The sequence below is a fragment of the Chiloscyllium plagiosum genome, unplaced genomic scaffold, assembly GCF_037043375.1.
Source record: "Chiloscyllium plagiosum isolate Xiang-an unplaced genomic scaffold, Cpla_swu_hap1 HiC_scaffold_36, whole genome shotgun sequence".
Taxonomy (NCBI): Eukaryota; Metazoa; Chordata; class Chondrichthyes; order Orectolobiformes; family Hemiscylliidae; genus Chiloscyllium; species Chiloscyllium plagiosum.
In genome coordinates, this window is record NW_028270174.1 from 16,964,265 (window position 1) to 16,983,376 (window position 19,112).

Below are 19,112 nucleotides of genomic sequence, written 5' to 3' on the forward strand. Positions count from 1 at the left end.
GATAAATGCGAGGTGCTGCGTTTTGGGAAAGCAAATCTTAGCAGGACTTATACACTTAATGGTAAGGTCCTCGGGTGTGTTGATGAACAAAGAGACCTTGGAGTGCAGGTTCATAGCTCCTTGAAAGTGGAGTTGCAGGTAGATAGGATAGTGAAGACGACATTTGGTATGCCTTCCTTTATTGGTCAGAGTATTGAGTACAGGAGTTGGGAGGTCATGTTGCGGCTATACAGGACATTGGTTAGGCCACTGTTAGAATATTGCATGCAATTCTGGTCTCCTTCCTATCAGAAAGATGTTGTGAAACTTGAAAGGGTTCAGAAAAGATTTACAAGGATGTTGCCAGGGTTGGAGGATTTGAGCTACAGGGGGAGGCTGAACAGGCTGGGGCTGTTTTCCCTGGAGCGTCGGAGGATGAAGGGTGACCTTATAGAGGTTTACAAAATTATAAGGGGCATGGATAGGATAAATAGACAAAGTCTTTTCCCTGGGGTTGGGGAGTCCAAAACTAGAGGGTGAGCGGGGAAAGATATGAAAGAGACCCAAGGAGGAACCTTTTCACGCAGAGGGTGGTACGTGTATGGAATGATCTGCCAGAGAAAGTGGTGGAGGCTGGTACAATTGCAACATGTAAGAGGTATATGAATAGGAAGGGTTTGGAGGGATATGGGTCAGGTGCTGGCAGGTGGTATTAGATTGGGTCGGGATATCTGGTTGGCATGGACAGTTTGGACCGAAGGATCTATTTCCATGCTGTACATCTCTATGACTCTATGACTTATAGAGGTTTAGAAAATCATGAGAGTCATGGATAGGATGAATAGACAAAGTCTTTTCCCTGGGGTGGGGGAGTCCAGAACTAGGGCCATAGGTTTAGGGTAAGAGGGGAATGATATAAAAGAGACCTAAGGGGCAACGTTTTCACTCAGAGGCTGGTACATGTATGGAAAGAAGAAGTGGTGGAGGCTAGTACAATTGCAACATTTAAGAGGCATCTGGATGGGTATATAAATAGGAGGGGTTTGGAGGGGATATGGGCTGGGTGCTGGCAGATGGGACTAGATTGGGTTGTGATATCTGGTCGGCATGGACGGAAGGGTCTGTTTCCATGTTGTACATCTCCGTGACTCTATAAGTCTTGTTCTCAACCTAGCAATTATGTTTAATTACATTGTTCATTGCAGTTTATGAATGATAATTATTAAAATTATAGTCTAGTGCCTAATCATATGGGAAATGAACAGCTTCAATCCAGCACACTAAATCAAAGACTTATAGGCATACTCCCAACCATATTGCTCTGGATGGCACAGGAGCATCTGAGGGACTCAACAGGAATGCCTTCCATATCACAAAAGCACAATCTGTAACTTGACTTGATACAGAAGTTAAACAGGTTGCAAGTTAATCTGGGATGAACCGGAGGGGTGCTGAAAGTTGTCTGGGAACAGTGAAGATTATTGCATCCGGTTGCCCGACTACCATGCTTTTTGATGGCAAGTTCTGTGAATTCTTTGTTAAAAGCAGAGGTACTTCACCCCTGAAAATGCAAATTTATCTTCATCCTATATAATCCAGGAAAACAGAAAACTACACAATCTTCCTCACGATTTATTTCAGAATAACCACAATTCATTACAGAAGCCAAAAAACCATTTGTAGGATGCCAAGTAAAATTCAACAGCTTACTTTGCAAGAAGGGTGCTGATAAATGTGCTTCTCTCCAAGCAGCCACCGGTCAACGTATCCTGCTGCTCCTCCAGTACAATTAACAAATTGACCAAAGTCTCCAATTCCTCCAGGACCAAGATAACCTCTGAAAAGCAAAACAACTGCATAACTAAAAGCTTTTCTTGTAAATAAACAACAGTACAAAGTAGCATGGATTTGACAACAGATGAAACTAGATTGGTCACCAGTTCATATATGGGTGCAAGCAGAGCTGACTGGTCTCAGGCAGGGCAGGAATGGGGGTGAATGCAAGTCTGATTTTGAAAGGATACACCCATTTATTTGGCACAATAAGAAAGTTTTGCAGTATACAGCACTTTTCATGACTGCACTTAAACCGATGATGTGAGAATAATTCCAAACAAGTGCCAAGAATAAAACATTTAGTTAATGCAACTTTAAATGAAAAGGCTTTAGAAAACCTTAAAGAATAGAAAAATGCCTCAAAAGCTACTTCAGCTTGTTTAAGGACAAAATATTCAACACCACAGATGGGTGGAGCTACTGAACACAGAGCTGTTCAAGGGCACCTCCACCCATCCTATCAGTTCCTAGCTTCCATTGACAGTGGTATAATCACAGAGGTGTTCTCAGTGTTGAGATGATGGTTTTGGGGAACCACTTCAAGCCCCAAGACCACTCCCTGTTTGGAAACCAATTGAACGCGGACCTCTTTTTGCACCTCTCTTTGCTGGCACTGTATTTCCCTCATTGGAAAAGAAATCTTTTATTCTACCCTTAGCACCACAAGACAACAAGGACTTACCGTGGGCAATCAGGTACAGGCAAAAGGAAAGTCAGGCAAAGCCAAATACACTCCAACAGTAGAATCATGATCCACTGGGGCCAGTAGATCAGAACATCTCTGACAGGTGACCACCAACTATCCTACCAAAACATAAGCAAATGTCAAAATAATAAGCAATAAAGGACTTAGGTGTAAGAATTTCACAAGAGCAGGACTGATCTGGCTGTGGTTTCAACTCCACTTTCCCATCTGTCTCCATAACCCTTGACTCCCTTGTCAATCAAAAATCTATCCAACTCAGCCACAAATAAATTTAATGATTCAACTTTCAACGCTTTGTGGGGAAGAAAATGCTACAAACTCAAGGACCCTCAGAAAAGAGACCTCATCTCCATCTTGAAATGGAGAATTGTTATTTTTAAACTGCAACTGCTAGCTCTGGATGCCCTCATAACAGAACACATCGACTCTGTATCCAGCCTATTAAGGCCCCTCAGAATCTTGTTTCATTAAAATCACTTTTCATCATTCTAAAATCCAATGTAAACTTGCCTAATTTGCTCAACCTTTCTTCATAAGATAAGCCTTTCAGTCCAGGAATGAGTTGAGTGAATCTTCTGTGAATTATTTCTAATTCAATTATATCTCTTTTTAAAACGGATACCACCAAGTTCTACACAGACTTGAGATGTGGTCTTACCTAGGCCATGTACAGCTACAGTAACATCTACCTAATTCCATTTCTCTTGCAATAAGTGTTAACATTCCATCTGATTTCAAAACCATTTGCTGTACCTTCATATAAACCTTTTGTGATTTGCTAACCAGGAAATCCTGGTTAACTCAAATCCTCTGTACCAACGAATTCTGCAATCTCTTTCAATTTTAATAGTGTATGGCTTTTCCATTCTTCCTGCCAAATTTCACACATTTTTCCCTCACAACATGTGCCCACTTTATTTTGTGTAGCAACTCGATATAGCACCCTCTCAGATAACTTATGGAAATCTAAGTATGCCAGGTTGATTGTTAATTGTTGTTATTCCTGTTAGGAGTTCTCCTGCATCATGGTATGCTATGTCCATCTGTCTTGCACCATCCCACATCAACGGCAATTTATCTGCATTCACTCTGATGTTCATCATCCAACTTAACCTAATTCAGCCAATCTTTCTACCACCCTTTGCTTTGCAGTCGAGCAGAGGTCTCTGCAGCTTTTCAACTCTGAGCAAATAACTGAATTAACACATCTCGAGTAAATAGGACAGAGCTGCAAATGCTTGCAATCTAAAGCAAAAACAGAAGTTGCTAGAGAAAATCAGAACTGTAGAAATGTACTGAACAAAACTTTAACTCTGCTTTCTCTCCATAGATGCTGCCAGACCTTCTGAGTTTCTTCAGGACACAAGCAAACTGGTTCTAGAGACTTATCAGCCTTTAGGTCCAACAGTTTTTCCAGTACCTTTTCCCTGGTCATGATGTTCACATGCAGATTTTCAAATATATTTGCTTAGGAAGGTTTCCAAAACCTTTAGGGATTACAGCCACAAAACACTTGCTTAGCACCTCTACAATTCCCTTGTTTTCAATTATTACTACCTTATTCCTTTTTAAATACTTGCACAAGTTCTGTTTTTATATTTCTAGTTGTCAGTCTTCTTCAAGTCTTTCTTCATTGATTTAAAATCTTTCCAATTTTCTGACCTACAGTAATCTTCACAGAATTATCATGTTTCATTCATTTTGAATGATCCTTGACTTCTATACTTGATCCTTCTCGAAGGACCTCTTTATCAATGAAAGCAATTTTTGCTAATTTAAATATCTTAAAGATCTGCCATTGTATCTCTCCTGTCCGACCTTGTAGTAATTTTTCAGCTCACTTAAGCCTTCATATTGCACTTATTTAGATTTAAAATATTTGCCTTTGACCCGTACTTCTCACCTTCAAACCAAAACAGAAATTCTATCATATTATGATCATTGTCACCCAGATGTTCCTTTATTGCGAGATCATCAATTAATTCTGTCTCACTGAAGATTACCAAAAGAGTAGTTTGTTCCTGGGTGCCTTTAGAACACACTGCTCTACAAAACTGTCCCAAATACACTAACTCATGTTCCAGGTCACCTTTGCCAATCAATATGAAGAACAAAGTCATTCATAATTATTGCAGTGCCTTTTCTTACATGCTTCATTTATTTCTCCCTGTATACTGCGTCTTTGATTTAGACTACTGCTGAGGGCCTGTAAACTATTCCAAATGACCTCTTACCTTCCCACTTATTTCTACACAGATATTTGTAGTTGGAAATTGCATCTCAATAGCCAAAGCTTTAGAAATAAACATGTGACAAGAATTATAATCCATTTAACCTACCAAGGAACCTTCCATTTTGCACCACAAAGGAGCCAAACTAACAGTTAACACCAGTTAATTCAGTGCTGGTGTACGTTATTGTCCCAAAGCTACTTTTTATGCCACATACACACAACCTTGACAGAAAACTATGCACTAAAATTTATAAAGCAACTTTTTTAAGGAAATAAGTGCCAGAGGTGTGTGCATCACTTGAAAATGCATGCACTTATTCTCTGTTACCCAGAGGAGGTAGTGGACCATCATCTTGAACCATTGGTTGAAACAACTTGCTATGCCACTTCACAGGTCAGTTAAAAGTCAAATGCAATGTTGACAGGACAGAGTTGCACCTGTTCCAGACTGATTAAAGATGGCAGATTATCACCCCAAAATGTGACCACTAGTGAATCAGTCGGATTTTTAATGACATTATAAAGTTATGGTCCCTTTTACTGACACTAACTCCTATGGTCTGGGTTTATTTTGAGCAAAACTGATTTCAAACACTCATGGTGGAATTTGAATTTACATTCTTTGGAATAAAATTCAGCCTCCTTGATTATTAATTCAGCAAACACTGTACTACTGCTCCCATAATGCTCTCCAATTGCAAGTTGTCTTTCTGTTCATATTGCATTTATGAGCAACTCCAGTATATCTACACAGCTCAATCTGTGCTCCATTTTATGGCACAGAACTTCTAATCTCACAATTGGCAAGCAAAAGTATCAGAAGATAAGATTATCTTCTGAAAATTGAGCAGCGTTTGCTGACTCAGCCAAAATTCGGTCCAAATAATAGCAGCAAAAATATTCAAATTATTCAAGTGTGAACGGAGTGTGCAGAGAAATACAAAGTTTATTTACCAGACCGAGAATTTCAGGCCAACATTTTCCATACAGCAGCTCCATGACAGCAACTACGCCATAGGTAAGACCCAGTCTCTGAAGTACACCAGGGATCCGCAGGGTCTCCCAGGAAACTACATGATGAAAGCACAGAATCAACAATGGCTCATCACCCCGTCATGCCTGTATCTTCCAGAAATAATTCCCTCAATTGGTTTCAACCTCCCAAGAACAAGAACTGGTGAACCCTGGCTGTCAGTGCCTGGAATCTTATGCAGAATCGAGAAGAAACCTCTTTCCTCTGGCTTCATATCAAATCTTAAAAATGTCTTCTGCCTGCAGACAGCTTTTCTCACTGGTTCGTTTTAGGAGTCCAAAAGCATTCAGAACTTGTGCCAACGTTGTAAACGTGTCCGGAAATGGGCATAACATCTGAATGAGACACATGGACTTAGGCTCTAATCACTCTATATAATTACACGTTTGTCAACAAGTTCTTTATGTTAGATCCACTGTCACATATTCAAGTAAGATGTGCGTGTTGAGAATTCATTACTACATTTCATATTTTGCCCAAAATTTCCAGAAAAATTAGTCTCATCAAAATGAGCTCCCTGGTATCTCATCTGCACACTTGTAAAAACAAAGCATGATTACAAGTCCATAGATGATGTGAAAATTGGCCAAATAGTTGATAGAAAGAAAAGGAGCTATTGTTTGCAGGAAGATATGAATTAACTAGACAGATGTACAGAAAAGTGGCAAATGGAATTCAATTCAGAGAATTAGAAGGCAATGCACTGGAGTAAAGCAAACACAAAGGACTGAATACACAATAAATGAGAGGACTCAAGTTTACAGGAACATGGGAGTCTTGGAGTGCACGTCTACACCCCCAGTGGTGACAGGACAAGCAGTTAATGTTAATAGGGAACTTAAACTTTCAAGGCAGACAGCAAGGAGCAGTGAATCAGATTTGAACAGAATAAGACACTAGTTATGCCATAGCTACAAATGTGATCCTGCTCTGGTCACGCATTACAGAAAAGGAATGAAAATACTAACATGGACATAAAAGAGAATCAAGAGAATTTGTCAGGACTGGAAAATGTTATATAATGAAAAATTATTATAGCCTGTTTTTTCTGGTAGAGGTAGCTTTAGAGGCAGTGAGAGATTCAATGGAAAGACAAAATTAGATGGACCCATTTTCCTTAATAAAGAGACACCTTCAACTAAAGTAAATCGATTTTAAGTAATTGCAGCAGGATTGGAGCAGGACTGGGGGAAAGCATTTGCACCCAGTGATAGAATCTGAAATTCATGGCCTGAAAGTATGATAGAGAAAGAAACCCTGACCATAGCTAAAAGGTTACTTGACTTTGAAATACTCCAACCAACAGTGTTATGTGTCAAGAGATGAAAAATAATGAATTCAGCAGAATAGTTCTTTCACAGCCACTTTGTATCGAGATTATTTTAATATTTCTGTGTATTTACCAGATTTAGAAAACTAAATCCATTAGAATAAATCCATTTTGTTTCTAAGCAAGATCAATATGCATGCATTCATTCCTTCACAGACTATGTACTTCCAGCCATGCATCTTTCAAAAAGATGCAAGGAACCGAATGCTAGAATAATAACCCAATAGGTTGGAAATTCAAATATGCTAAACTAAATTCAACTCAACAAATACATCACTTGTCACACCAAAAAAATCACTTAGTTGTCATAAAAAATACTCGATTCAGTTACGTCCTTTCAGTAAGGAAACTAACATCTCTTCTCCCTGTCTGGTCTTTACAGTATGGGTCACCTGCACCACTACATGGTTAACCTTAAAAGCCCCTGTGACCAGTAAATAGATTGTGCTTGCCTCATCCATATCACACTTCTGTAAAATGCCTTGTTTCTCACTCCTGGACAGAAATATAAATCTGCACATACTAATCCATTTCACATATGCAAGACATGTTTTTACTAGAAACACAGTAAAAATGGAAATAAGAGATGGTTATCTTGTGAATAATTATCACTACTTAAAGAAAGCAAATTGTTAAACATTTAAGCATGTGCCCAAATGAGCACTTACTTGGTCCCTTGCAATAGTTTGGGTTGATGATAAAGATCCCAAGTAGTACGAGGGCTGCAGTTCTCCAAGCTATTTTACCCAATAGTCTCCACCTGGAATGGTTAGCCTGCAACGCTGAATTCAGGGAGAGGGCAATCGATGTTCCCATGATAAACACAAACCTACAGCAGAAAAATCCGTTTCAACCTTGATTACACATATTCAAAACAACAATCATTATGTCAACCTGCTTTTAAACTTGGCCACAGGTTACAGTAACACAATGCAGGCATGAATAGTTAAATGGCCTCCTTTTGCCCCATAACAGTCATACATTTTTCATTAAACTGCAATGAACGTATTTTTCCGCTGCCTTAATTTAAACAAATATGAATCTAGAACATCCCTTGTTTTAAACAGGCTTAAAGACATGCATTCCAATTTTCCTGTTAAATTCCAAGTTGCTTAATTCACATCATTTATTTAAATTGGATAATTTTTAAAAATTTTGTGCTGTTTAATTAAAAATGCATTTGTATCTTAAGAATTCAAACTGCTTCCATGATAAAAATGGCTGAATTCACAGAAAACCACATGCATAATAAGGATATTTCATAGACTTTAATTTCCTGCTGTATTAGCCACACTTGGTGCATTACATGATTACATAGCATTTTCCACAACTTCAGGATAGCCCCAGGCACTTTACACCCGACGCAGTCAAGTTGTAATTTAGGAAATGTGGTCGCCAATTTGCCTTCATGCAACCATAAGCAAACAATATTTTTAGTGACGTTAGTTGAGGGATAAATGGTGGCTGAAACTGAGGAAAGCTCCATGCTCTTCACACTGTGCAAACTTTATATCTATATGGTGCCTTGTTTAATGGCTACTCTTGAAAGAAGGCTTATTTGACATTAATGCACCTCCTCAGTACTGCACTAAAGTGTCAGGTTAGAACTTGGTCACAAGTTTTTGATGTGGGACTTGAACGCATAACCTTCTGGCCTCCAGGCAGAGTTGCATCAACTGAATACAGAGGAACCTCGAATATCCAAAGGTAAACACTTAATGGTAAGGTCCGAGGGAGTGTTGCTGAACAAAGAGACCTTGGAGTGCAGATTCATAGCTCCTTGAAAATGGAGTCGTGGGTAGATAGGATAGTGAAGGCGGCGTTTGGTATCTTTTCTTTTATTGGTCAGAGCATTGAGTACAGGAGTTGGGAGGTCATGTTGCAGCTCTACAGGACATTGGTTAGGCCACTATTGGAATTTTGCATGCAACTCTGGTCTCCTTCCTATCGGAAAGATGTTGTGAAACTTGAAAGGGTTCAGAAAAGATTTACAAGATTGTTGCCAGGGTTGGAGGATTTGAGCTATAGGGAGAGGCTGAACAGGCTGGGGCTGTTTTCCCTGGAGCGTCGGAGGCTGAGGGGTGACCTTATAGAGGTTTACAAGACTATGAGGGGCATGGATAAGATAAATAGACAAAGTCTTTTCCCTGGGGTTAAGGAGTCCAGAACTAGAGGGCATAGGTTTAGGGTGAGAGGGGAAAGATATAAAAGAGACTTCAGGGGCAATTTTTTCACTCAGAGGGTGGTACGTGTATGGTATGAGCTGCCAGACGAAGTGGTGGAGGCTGGTACAATTGCAACATTTAAGAGGTATTGGGATGGGTATATGAATAGGAAGGGTTTGGAAGGATATGGGCCAGGTGCTGGCAGGTGGGACTAGACTGGGTTGGGATATCTGGTCGGCATGGACGGGTTGGACCGAAGGGTCTGTTCCCATGCTGTACATCACTATGACTTTGTGGGCGGCACGGTGGCACAGTGGTTAGCACTGCTGCCTCACAGCACCAGAGACCCGGGTTCAATTCCCGACTCAGGCAACTGACTGTGTGGAATTTGCACATTCTCCCTGTGTCTGCGTGGGTTTCCTCCGGGTGCTCCGGTTTCCTCCCACAGTTACAAAGATGTGCGGGTCAGGTGAATTGGCCATGCTAAATTGCCCGTAGTGTTAGGTTAAAGGGGTAAATGTAGGGGTATGGGTGGGTTGCGCTTCGGCGGGTCGGTGTGGACTTGTTGGGCCGAAGGGCCTGTTTCCACACTGTAAGTAATCCTAATCTAATCTAAGACTCTATGACGCGCGGGGAGTATTTTGTTCAGTTAGTCGAATGCTGGATAATTGAATGCCACATAACAGTTTAGCCAAGAATTAGGATCTTGCAATTTGCCAGATTGCCAGTTCAAGATTGCAAAATCTATGCTATAGTACAATCCAGCTTCATAAAATCATGAAAGATGCTTACCATGGAAACACCAAATCGGCTACTGTTAATCCTATAAAATTAGAAATCAGAAAACATTATAGATCTAGACAGAATTTGCACATATTATGAGATAAAAGCTTTTAAAAAAATTAAATCAAAATGCATATAGATTTCTCTGTTCTGGTGAGTCATGTCAACACAAGATGTTGCCAGACCTGCCAGGTTTCTTCAGTGTTTTTATTTCAGATTTCTAGCATTTACATTACTTTGCTTTTACTGTAAAATTTCCTGTGCTGTGTCCAAAGGAGCTTATTTAAAACCAGTGAATAGATAGGAGCAATTCAACATTTCCACAATGACTTGAGCAAACAAGGTTAGTACCTTTTGTACAAAGAAAAGACCCTCTGAACCTTTACTCCAAAGGGCAATTCATTCACAGTATAACAAATGGTTAACAGCAACAGGGGCCAGATTAGACTTTGTAATTGCAGACACACATACACAAAATAAATCATCTGACCTACCATTCCAGCTTTCATGTTTGAAGAACCAGTATCTCCCACCTCCATAGTTAACAAAGATCATGATCACCAAAGCCAGCCTAGAAGATTACACAGAAATCTGGTTACATTACAACACATCTCCCTTCAAGGAGACTCACTTGTAAGCCAGAATATAGGCAGCTGCATAGATGTACTGCACAGAAACAAGCTATTTGGACAAAGTAATATTTGCTGCCTTCCATCCACAGCAGTCTCCTGTTATTCTATCTGCCTCATTTCTGATTTCAGCAAAGCTTTCTAATCCCTCTAATTCATACATATTCTTCTGTTTTTTTCCCGAAAGCGTTCACATTATTTGCATTAATCACTTCTTATTTGTATAAAGTTGCAAGTTGCACATGTTAACCAAACTAATTGACAATATCTCTCAGAACTGAGAAAATTTTCTCCACACTTATCCAGTCCAATCCATGTCAGAATTTTTAAAGACCTTTACCAGGCGATTTTTTTTCCCTCAAAAGAGAACATTTTCCCAAAGCTGTAATCTTTCAGGTATCATAGATTGGATCCAAAATTAGACTGTTTTGTAGCAAAGTAGCAATTCAACATCTAGGCGGAGCCCAGAACATTGGGATGCAATCTTAAAATAAGAGCTTGTTCAAGAGTGATGACGCTTCTTTGCTCAAAAGAGTAGTGGAAATCAGGATCTCTCACTCAAAGGTTGCATAGGTTAATATCAAAACTGACTGGAGTGTTTGTATTAGATCTTAAGGTTAGTAAGACAATGGAGCTAAGATATAGATCAGCTGCAATCTAACTGAATGACAGATTGGCCTATTCCTACTGCAGAGAATGCCGTAATTTTGATTAGCCATTAATGAATAGTACAGCAATGCCATATGCTAGGCATCAAACCAGTGGGGTGGAGGTCAATTGTGTCAGCAGGTCTCCAAGTGAACCATTAGTATGACAGTAGGAAGAGGCAGGCAACTAGGAGATGTAAAATCCCTAAACAGGGCCCTGACACGCACAGAGACAATAAAAAAAAATTCAAAATAATATATGAAACAGCAACAACAGTGCATTTAGAAATAACTCAGACGCTGCTCACGCTGTGCTTCTGGTGGGGACACTCCCTTACAAACTCAATTCGGCAGAGAAAGTGAGTTGTCTTTAATGTCTTTGTTTCATTACAATAGTTGCTCAATTTTAAAGCAAGAGGAGTTGGCAGGCATACATTGGTATTCAATAATAGCAAGAGCTTTGAAAGAATCCAAAATCAAAGTTACCCTCGAAAGGTGTCCAGTGAACGAAGTCGGTAGGAGCCTGGATTGCGTCCTGACACCAGATTACCATGAGCTGCATTGTCTGTAACACGGTTTGTTGATCCTAACTCCTTTTGAAGTAAACCACACATATTTTAGGTTTTAAAAAGTTATTCTAATTAAATTATGGCAAAAGCTTAAAGAAGGAGGAAGAAATAAATCGTTTCCATGAATAGATGCCAGTTATCATCAAGCAAAAGCTAAAAAAAACATGCTCTCCTCTCACCAAAAATTAAGATTAGCCTCTCATATTTTCTTCCCAGCCTGAAAAGCTTGTGTCTCTCCAGTCTTTCATCATTATCCAGAGCCCCAACTCAGAGGTAAGCCTTATGGCTCTTCTCTACACTGCAACCAGACTTTGAATATTTCCTTTGTAATCAGAACATGACTGGTGACTGGGTTCGGCCAGCACAGTTCAGTGTCAAACTACTCTTGACTTGTACTTTACTTGGGTTCAACATTCTAGTTATTTTGTTGAGCACTGGTTGGGTAGTCTAAGACAGTGGATCTCATATCTACATCCTTAGCTGGTCTGAGGATCCATGGAGTATATGTTGCCCATTTTTCCTATTCATATGCATTTGAAACAAAATTCTGATGTGGTTTTTTACTTACAGAATTGATTAGCCGCTCCATCTCAACCCGATATGAAAGGCTGGACATCAGGTTTCTGACAGAATTAAGTCTGGGGCAAGAAACAACCCAAGATTAGACAGTACTCCTTACCCTTTTGAATAAAAGACCATTTGGTCCATTCAAATCTCATCCACCTATGATTCGCTCCTTGATTGCATCCTATAGCCAACAATCAGTTGACAATTTTCCAAAATAATCAACGTGAAATTCTGGATAACATCAAGCTATTCGATGATAGGATGGTAGAATCCACAGGGGAGCTCCTAGTCTATTTTCACTCTACACTCAAACTTTTTTTTTTTAAATTTGCTCATGAAACATGGCAGCATTTATTGCCCACCTTGACTTAAAGGGATGGTGATGTGGTGCCTTCTGGAATTGTGCACTCCATGGGATGTAGTGACACCAATAGCACTGTTAGGAGTGTTCCAGGATTTCGATTGAATTAAATTGCCGGAACATTGATATGGTTCCAAGTCAGTATGGCATGTGACTAAGAAGGAAAACTGAAGGTGTTGTTATAATAAAACAAGGAACTGCAGATGCTGGAGACTTGAAACAGAAATTGCTGAAGAAACCCAGCAGATCCTGCAGATCTGCAGAGAGAAAGCAGAAATAACATACAGTCCACTGGCTCTTCACTAGACCTGCTAGCAGCTGGGAATAGGTGGCGTTTATACTGATATTGGAAAGTGGGGGGAGCAGAGAGACAGAGAAAATGATAGAGGGGATGATGAAATGGATAGGCAACCAAGGAGATAACAGGTAGCAGGCCAGGACAGGATGGACCTAGGAGTACGTTAGAATGGGTGACAGTGCTAAAAAAAAAGTCTAACAGTTTGGGATGGTTTAAAAAAAAATGGAAGGATGGATTCAGTCTGTAAAGTTCTTGAACTTGTGGTGGAGTCCTAGAGGCTGCTTGATCCCCCAAGCAGAAAATGAGGTGCAGACCTTTGAGCTTGTGCTGAGGCACGCTGGAATAATGCAACAGGACCGAGACAAATGTTGGCATGGGAACACATTAGTGAATTGAAGTGACAAGGAGTTGGAAACTTCGTTACTTTTACAGACAGAATGTAGGTATTCTACAGAGTGGTCACGCAGCCTGCATTTTATCTCCCCAGTGTAGGGCAAGAGGAGACCAGATTGAATTAAGTAAATGAAAGGTATGCCTGGGGTCTTGGATGGTGAAGAGGGATAAGGTAAATGCACAGGTATTGCATCTGCGATTACTTGGGAAGGTCCTGAGGGAGTGTGAGGTGGTGTTGGGAATGGTAGAAGGGTGTACCGGAGTGCCCCAGAGGGAATAGTCCCTGTGGAATGCTGACAAGGGAAGGGAAGGGAATGTGTCTGGTTGTAGCATCTTGTTGGAGGTGATGGAAATGGCAATTTAAAAGAGGGCTTGGAGGTTTTGTTGCTCCCACTTCCCTTCTCCTTCTAAGTAACAGAAGTTGTAGGTTTGGAAGAAATTTGTCAAAAAGCACCAGTGATTTGCTATGATGCTTCTTGTAGAAGGTACACACTGATGTGACCATCTGTTGCTGAAGGTAGTGAATGTTGAAGGTTGTGGATAGGGGACTAAGCAAACCAGTTGCTTTGTTCTGGATGATGCGAAGTTTCTTGAATATTGTTTGGTTGGAGCGACTCCCACTCAGGCAAGGGGAGATTATTCTGTCACTTTCCCGACTAGTGCCTTGTAGATAGTGGACATGCATAGAAGGATAGGAGGTAAGTTACTTCCAAATTCCTAGTCTTTGATCTGCTCTTGTACAGCGTACATAGCTGGCTGGGTTCAGTTTCTGGTTAATGGTAATCGCCAGAACTTTGATAATGTGGGATTCAGTAATAGTAAAGCCAAATGTCATGGGGAGACCATTAGACTCTTACTTGTTCGCTGAAGTCAATATGTACCACACGTGTGCCAGGAAATTACTAACTCTGAGAATCTAAGCATCTCATTGGCATTCAACTGCATTACCACTGAAATTATAACAGGATTACAACAGGATCCTGACCAGATGGGCCAATGGGCTGAGAAGTGGCAGATGGAGTTTAATTCAGATAAATGCAAGGTGCTGCATTTTGGGAAAGCAAATCTTCGCAGGACTTATACGCGTAATGGTAAGGTCCTAGGGAGTGTTGCTGAACAAAGAGGCCTTGGATTGCAGGTTCATAGCTCCTTGAAAGTGGTGTCACAGGTAGATAGGATAGTGAAGGTGGTGTTTGGTATGCTTTCTGTTATTGGTCAGAGTATTGAGTACAGGAGTTGGGCTGTACAGGACATTGGTTAGGCCACTGTTGAAATATTGCGTGCAATTCTGGTCTCCTACCTATCGGAAAGATGTTGTGAATCTTGAAAGGGTTCAGAAAAGATTTACAAGGATGTTGCCAGGGTTGGAGGATCTGAGCTACAGGGATGGGTTGAATAGGCTGGGGCTGTTTTCCTTGGAGCGTCAGAGGCTGAGGGGTGACCTTATAGAGGTTTACAAAATTATGAGGGGCATGGATAGGATAAATAGACAAAATCTTTTCCCTGGGGTCAGCGAGTCCAGAACTATAGGGCATAGGTTTAGGGTGAGAGGGAAAGATATAAAAGGGACCTCAGGGGCAACTTTTTCACGCAGAGGGTGGTACGTGCATGGAATGAGCTGCCAGAGGAAGTGGTGGAGGCTGGTACAATTGCAACATTTAAGAGGCAATTGAATGGGTATATGAATAAGAAGGGTTTGGAGGGATATGGGCTGGGTGCTGGCAGGTGGGACTAGATTGGGTTGGACCGAAGGGTCTGTTTTCATGCTGTACATCTCTATGACTCTTAAGGTACCAATTTTAAAATTAGCAATTTATCTAACATCAACTGCAGTTGCAGATGAATTCTGAAACTTCTACTACTCTTTGCTTACTTCTATCAACTTTAACTCCTGATTTTCCAATTTTTTTATCTTAATCTTCAATTAATTGGGAGCAGATATTTTCTCCTAAACCACCCCCTACTAGTTCCCCATAAACTTTGAAGAAGTTATTATTTAGCCTTCCATGTGCCAGGGAATGCAACTATGGTTGCTTATTCTCTCCTTGTAACTTAAAACTTGGAATCATGTCATCACTCTAGTAAAACTAGATTATACTTCCGTAAAAAGGTGTGGTACCCAGGACAGCTTGGTTCATCAGGTGTGGTCTCATTAGGGCTTTGTATAACTGGAACAATTTCTACCTCCCTCATTCTTTCGAGATAGATAATGCAGTATTCCATTAGCCTTTTCGATTATTTTCTGCACATGCTCATTTTAGTGGTATCTATTTGGATCCTGCCTTCTCCCAAGTCTTCGTTGATCTCTACTGTTTCTAGCTCTGCACCATTTAAAAAGAACTTTGTTTTAACCTGCTTTGATCCAAGATGAAGGTCTTATGTTTACAGTGAAATTTGTTTCCTGCAGTTTTTCAGCCTTTAAATGTCTCTTTACTCATGTTGATGTCTGTCTCACCCTTCATTGCATCACACAAGCAACAGTCTTATTCCCATGCCTCTTTGCCACCCCCCCCCTTCAAAATTTACCAAACATTCCTAACTATATCATAGCTCCTTGAAAGTGGAGTCGCAGGCAGATAGGATATTGAAGGAGGCATTTGGTATGCTTTCCTTTATTGGTCAGAGTATTGACTGCAGGAGTTGGGAGGTCATGTTGCGACCCTGCAGGTCATTGTTTAGACCACTTTTGAAATATTGTGTGCAATTCTGGTCTCCTTCCTATCGGAAGGATGTTGTGAAACTTGAAAGGGTTCAGAAAAGATTTACTAGGATGTTGCCAGGGTTGGAGGATTTGAGCTAGAGGGAGAGGTTGAATGTTTTCCCTGGAGCTTCGGAGGCTGAGGGATGACCTTATAGAGGTTTATAAAACCATGAGGGGGATGATAGGATAAATAAACAAAGTCTTTTTCCTGGATGGGGGAGTCCAGAACTAACTAGAGGGCATAGGTTTAGGGTGAGAAGGAAAAGATATAAAAAAGAGACCCAAGGCGCAACTTTTTCAAGCAGAGGGTGGTACGTGTATGGAATGAGCTGCTAGAGATGGTGGTGGAGGCTGGTACAATTGCAACATTTAAAAAGCACCTGGATGGGTATATGAATAGGAAGGATTTGGAGGGATATGAGCCGGGTGCTGACAGGTGGGACTAGATTGGGTTGGGATATCTAATCAGCATGGACAAGTTGGACTGAAGGGTTTGTTTCCGTGCTGTACATCTCTATGACTCTATGTGAAACCGCCATTTCAATCACTAAATCTAGCTGGACATTTCACAACTTCTGTGCACAAAGCAAAACTGAGGAAATTGATTTTAACTTAGATTATCCAATTAACAATTAGGTCATCCACTTTGGATCTAAGGAGGATACAAGAGGGCAGTTTTTAACTGGGGCAAAACTAAATTATTACCTGCACAATGACACAACTTTTACATTTAATCATGAACCTACAGCCCCCTGTTCCAGTCCCTCACTGTGTGTACAATCTATGCCTTATTTCCTTAAAATTCTAAGTATTGCTACAAGTTGTCCTCAAATCTCCTGCTCTGTTCTTATTGTCAGAGATGTTTGGATATTGAAAAAGGACTGAAACTCTGGATAGTGTCAAGACTGAGAAGAGAGAACAGTGGAGATGTACTGTGATATGTTGGATGAGAGGCTTTGATTATGATAGATATTCTAGGGAAGCTAAGCCTCTTGTCATCAGATCAGCATTTAAAAGGAGCTCTGACAGAGGATGTGATTTTGGTGAGGTAGAATAATTACACTTATTTAACAGGTATTTAGCATAACCAATAATTATGTCAAAATTTTCAGGAAATAGGTCATGAGAAACAGTGGTATAAGTAGAATCCAAAAACATTTGAACATTTACTGGAACTAACAAATTTGAAAGAGTTTAGCAACCAATGTGATGTAGTAGGCTCCTTCTGAGCTTTAGGTCTGATGGTTATGCAACTCTGCCCTCTCCAGGGACACAGATCGATTGCTGATGCCAGCTAAAATCAAAAATGGAGGACTGACGGTGAACTGACCTGCAGCCTACCCTATCCATATGATGCTATTAAGGATTGCTGAAATTTAAAATTGTGTCAATCAATTGGTACTGTAAATCATAAGTTTGGCACTTACCCCATTATTAACTGTGCTAAACATATCAAAACAGCTAATCCAAGATAGGCAAGGAATGCATATAAAATAGCTGCAAAGAAAGAGGAAAATATTACCTTTTGAGACAGTAAAGCATTGTGCAAGAATTTCAAAAGTAAAAAAAGGGAGAAAATAATAATTCAGAAAACTAACAAAATTTGCAACCACCCAAGAGTGTTTAAATACAAACCACAGCCACTGCTTCAATCCAGCACTACTAAGATTATCAGTTTGAGATATACGTCACAAAGTACAGATAAGGCTTGTAACAATAAATTTATTCCACAACCTCACGAGAAATAGAAACATTTTGTTTTACTCAGTGATAAAATGGTTATTGATCTTTTTCGACTTCTAAGAAGAAACATTATCCTTTTGACTGCAGTAGCTCTTCACAAGTATACATACGAAGCTTGTTGCTAATGGCTTCTTGGTCAATGATGATTTTACAGTTGACTGGTCCACTCGCATTACTCAGGTTTGCCTTTGTCACCCATAAAGAATAATGTCCATGTTCACCAAAGGTTTCATGCACCCTGCAAGAGACAAAAATAAAATTTACAACAACAAGAACTAAAAACAGAGACAATTTTTTTAGGTGCTCCTTCAAAATGATTGGAATCATAAGTTTAAGTCTAAATTAGTTTTATTTTAGGTTTGGTTGCTATGCATTATCAATGGGATGTAGCTTGTAGGTGTGACACACTCATTGATTAAGAAATTCCAACAAAGAGCAGACCAGAGGCATTTCCCAAGAGACACTCAAACAAGTCAGATTTCAGAGATAAAACAGAATACTGCAAATACTTGGCATGTGGAGACATGAACAAAGAATGTTTCAGGCCCATTCTACTCAACGTCTTCACATAAAGCATCCCTCTCATCACAGGAATCAACCTGGTAAACTTTTGAGAATCTCCTCAAAGTAAAATGTATTCTTAATTAGGTATAATGACAAAAGTTATTCCAAATGGTTTCACCAAACCCCTATAATAATTGCAACAACACTACATTGACTCTGCCTAATTATTGTGGTTTTTCAAGTTCCTTGCTACCACATCCTTTATAATAGATTAGAGCATTTCTCTTCATGACTGATGCTTGGCTAAGTGTTTAAGATCCCTTCTTTCATTCTCAATTCTATTCAATAGCAGAGTTACATTTTCTAAGTTCCAATAAAAGGGGCTGCTCCAGGATTTAGGAAATTCTGCAAGATAAAAGTCAATGAAACTCCTAATTCTGACACCATCTCTGAAAACCCTAAAGGTGTAGGTCATCAGGTCCTGGGGATTGTTGGTTATTAGTCTTATGAATGTCTCCAGTACTTTTTTACTTAAAACTAATATTAATTACTTCCAGTTTCTCACTCACTTTAAGCCCTGCTTCCACAAAATTTTTAGTTTTTTTGTCTTCGTTACAATAACCAAATACACATTT

The 19,112-nt window shown here is 40.0% G+C and overlaps 1 protein-coding gene across 2 annotated transcripts in view; it reads right to left on the bottom strand.

Annotated features, from left to right (window-relative positions):
* The window catches only part of hgsnat (heparan-alpha-glucosaminide N-acetyltransferase), a 51,306-nt gene that overhangs the window by 19,105 nt on the left and 13,089 nt on the right, over positions 1-19,112 (bottom strand). For both annotated transcript variants that reach the window (XM_087979998.1, XM_087979997.1), the window contains exons 4-13: positions 18,084-18,211; positions 17,658-17,727; positions 12,479-12,548; positions 11,828-11,934; positions 10,560-10,636; positions 10,075-10,105; positions 7,786-7,946; positions 5,709-5,824; positions 2,498-2,619; positions 1,690-1,816 (exon numbers count right to left, since the gene is read on the bottom strand). In XM_087979998.1, the coding sequence (XP_087836124.1) occupies positions 1,690-1,816; positions 2,498-2,619; positions 5,709-5,824; positions 7,786-7,946; positions 10,075-10,105; positions 10,560-10,636; positions 11,828-11,934; positions 12,479-12,548; positions 17,658-17,727; positions 18,084-18,211 (1,009 nt within the window). The remainder of the gene's footprint in view (positions 1-1,689; positions 1,817-2,497; positions 2,620-5,708; positions 5,825-7,785; positions 7,947-10,074; positions 10,106-10,559; positions 10,637-11,827; positions 11,935-12,478; positions 12,549-17,657; positions 17,728-18,083; positions 18,212-19,112) is intronic.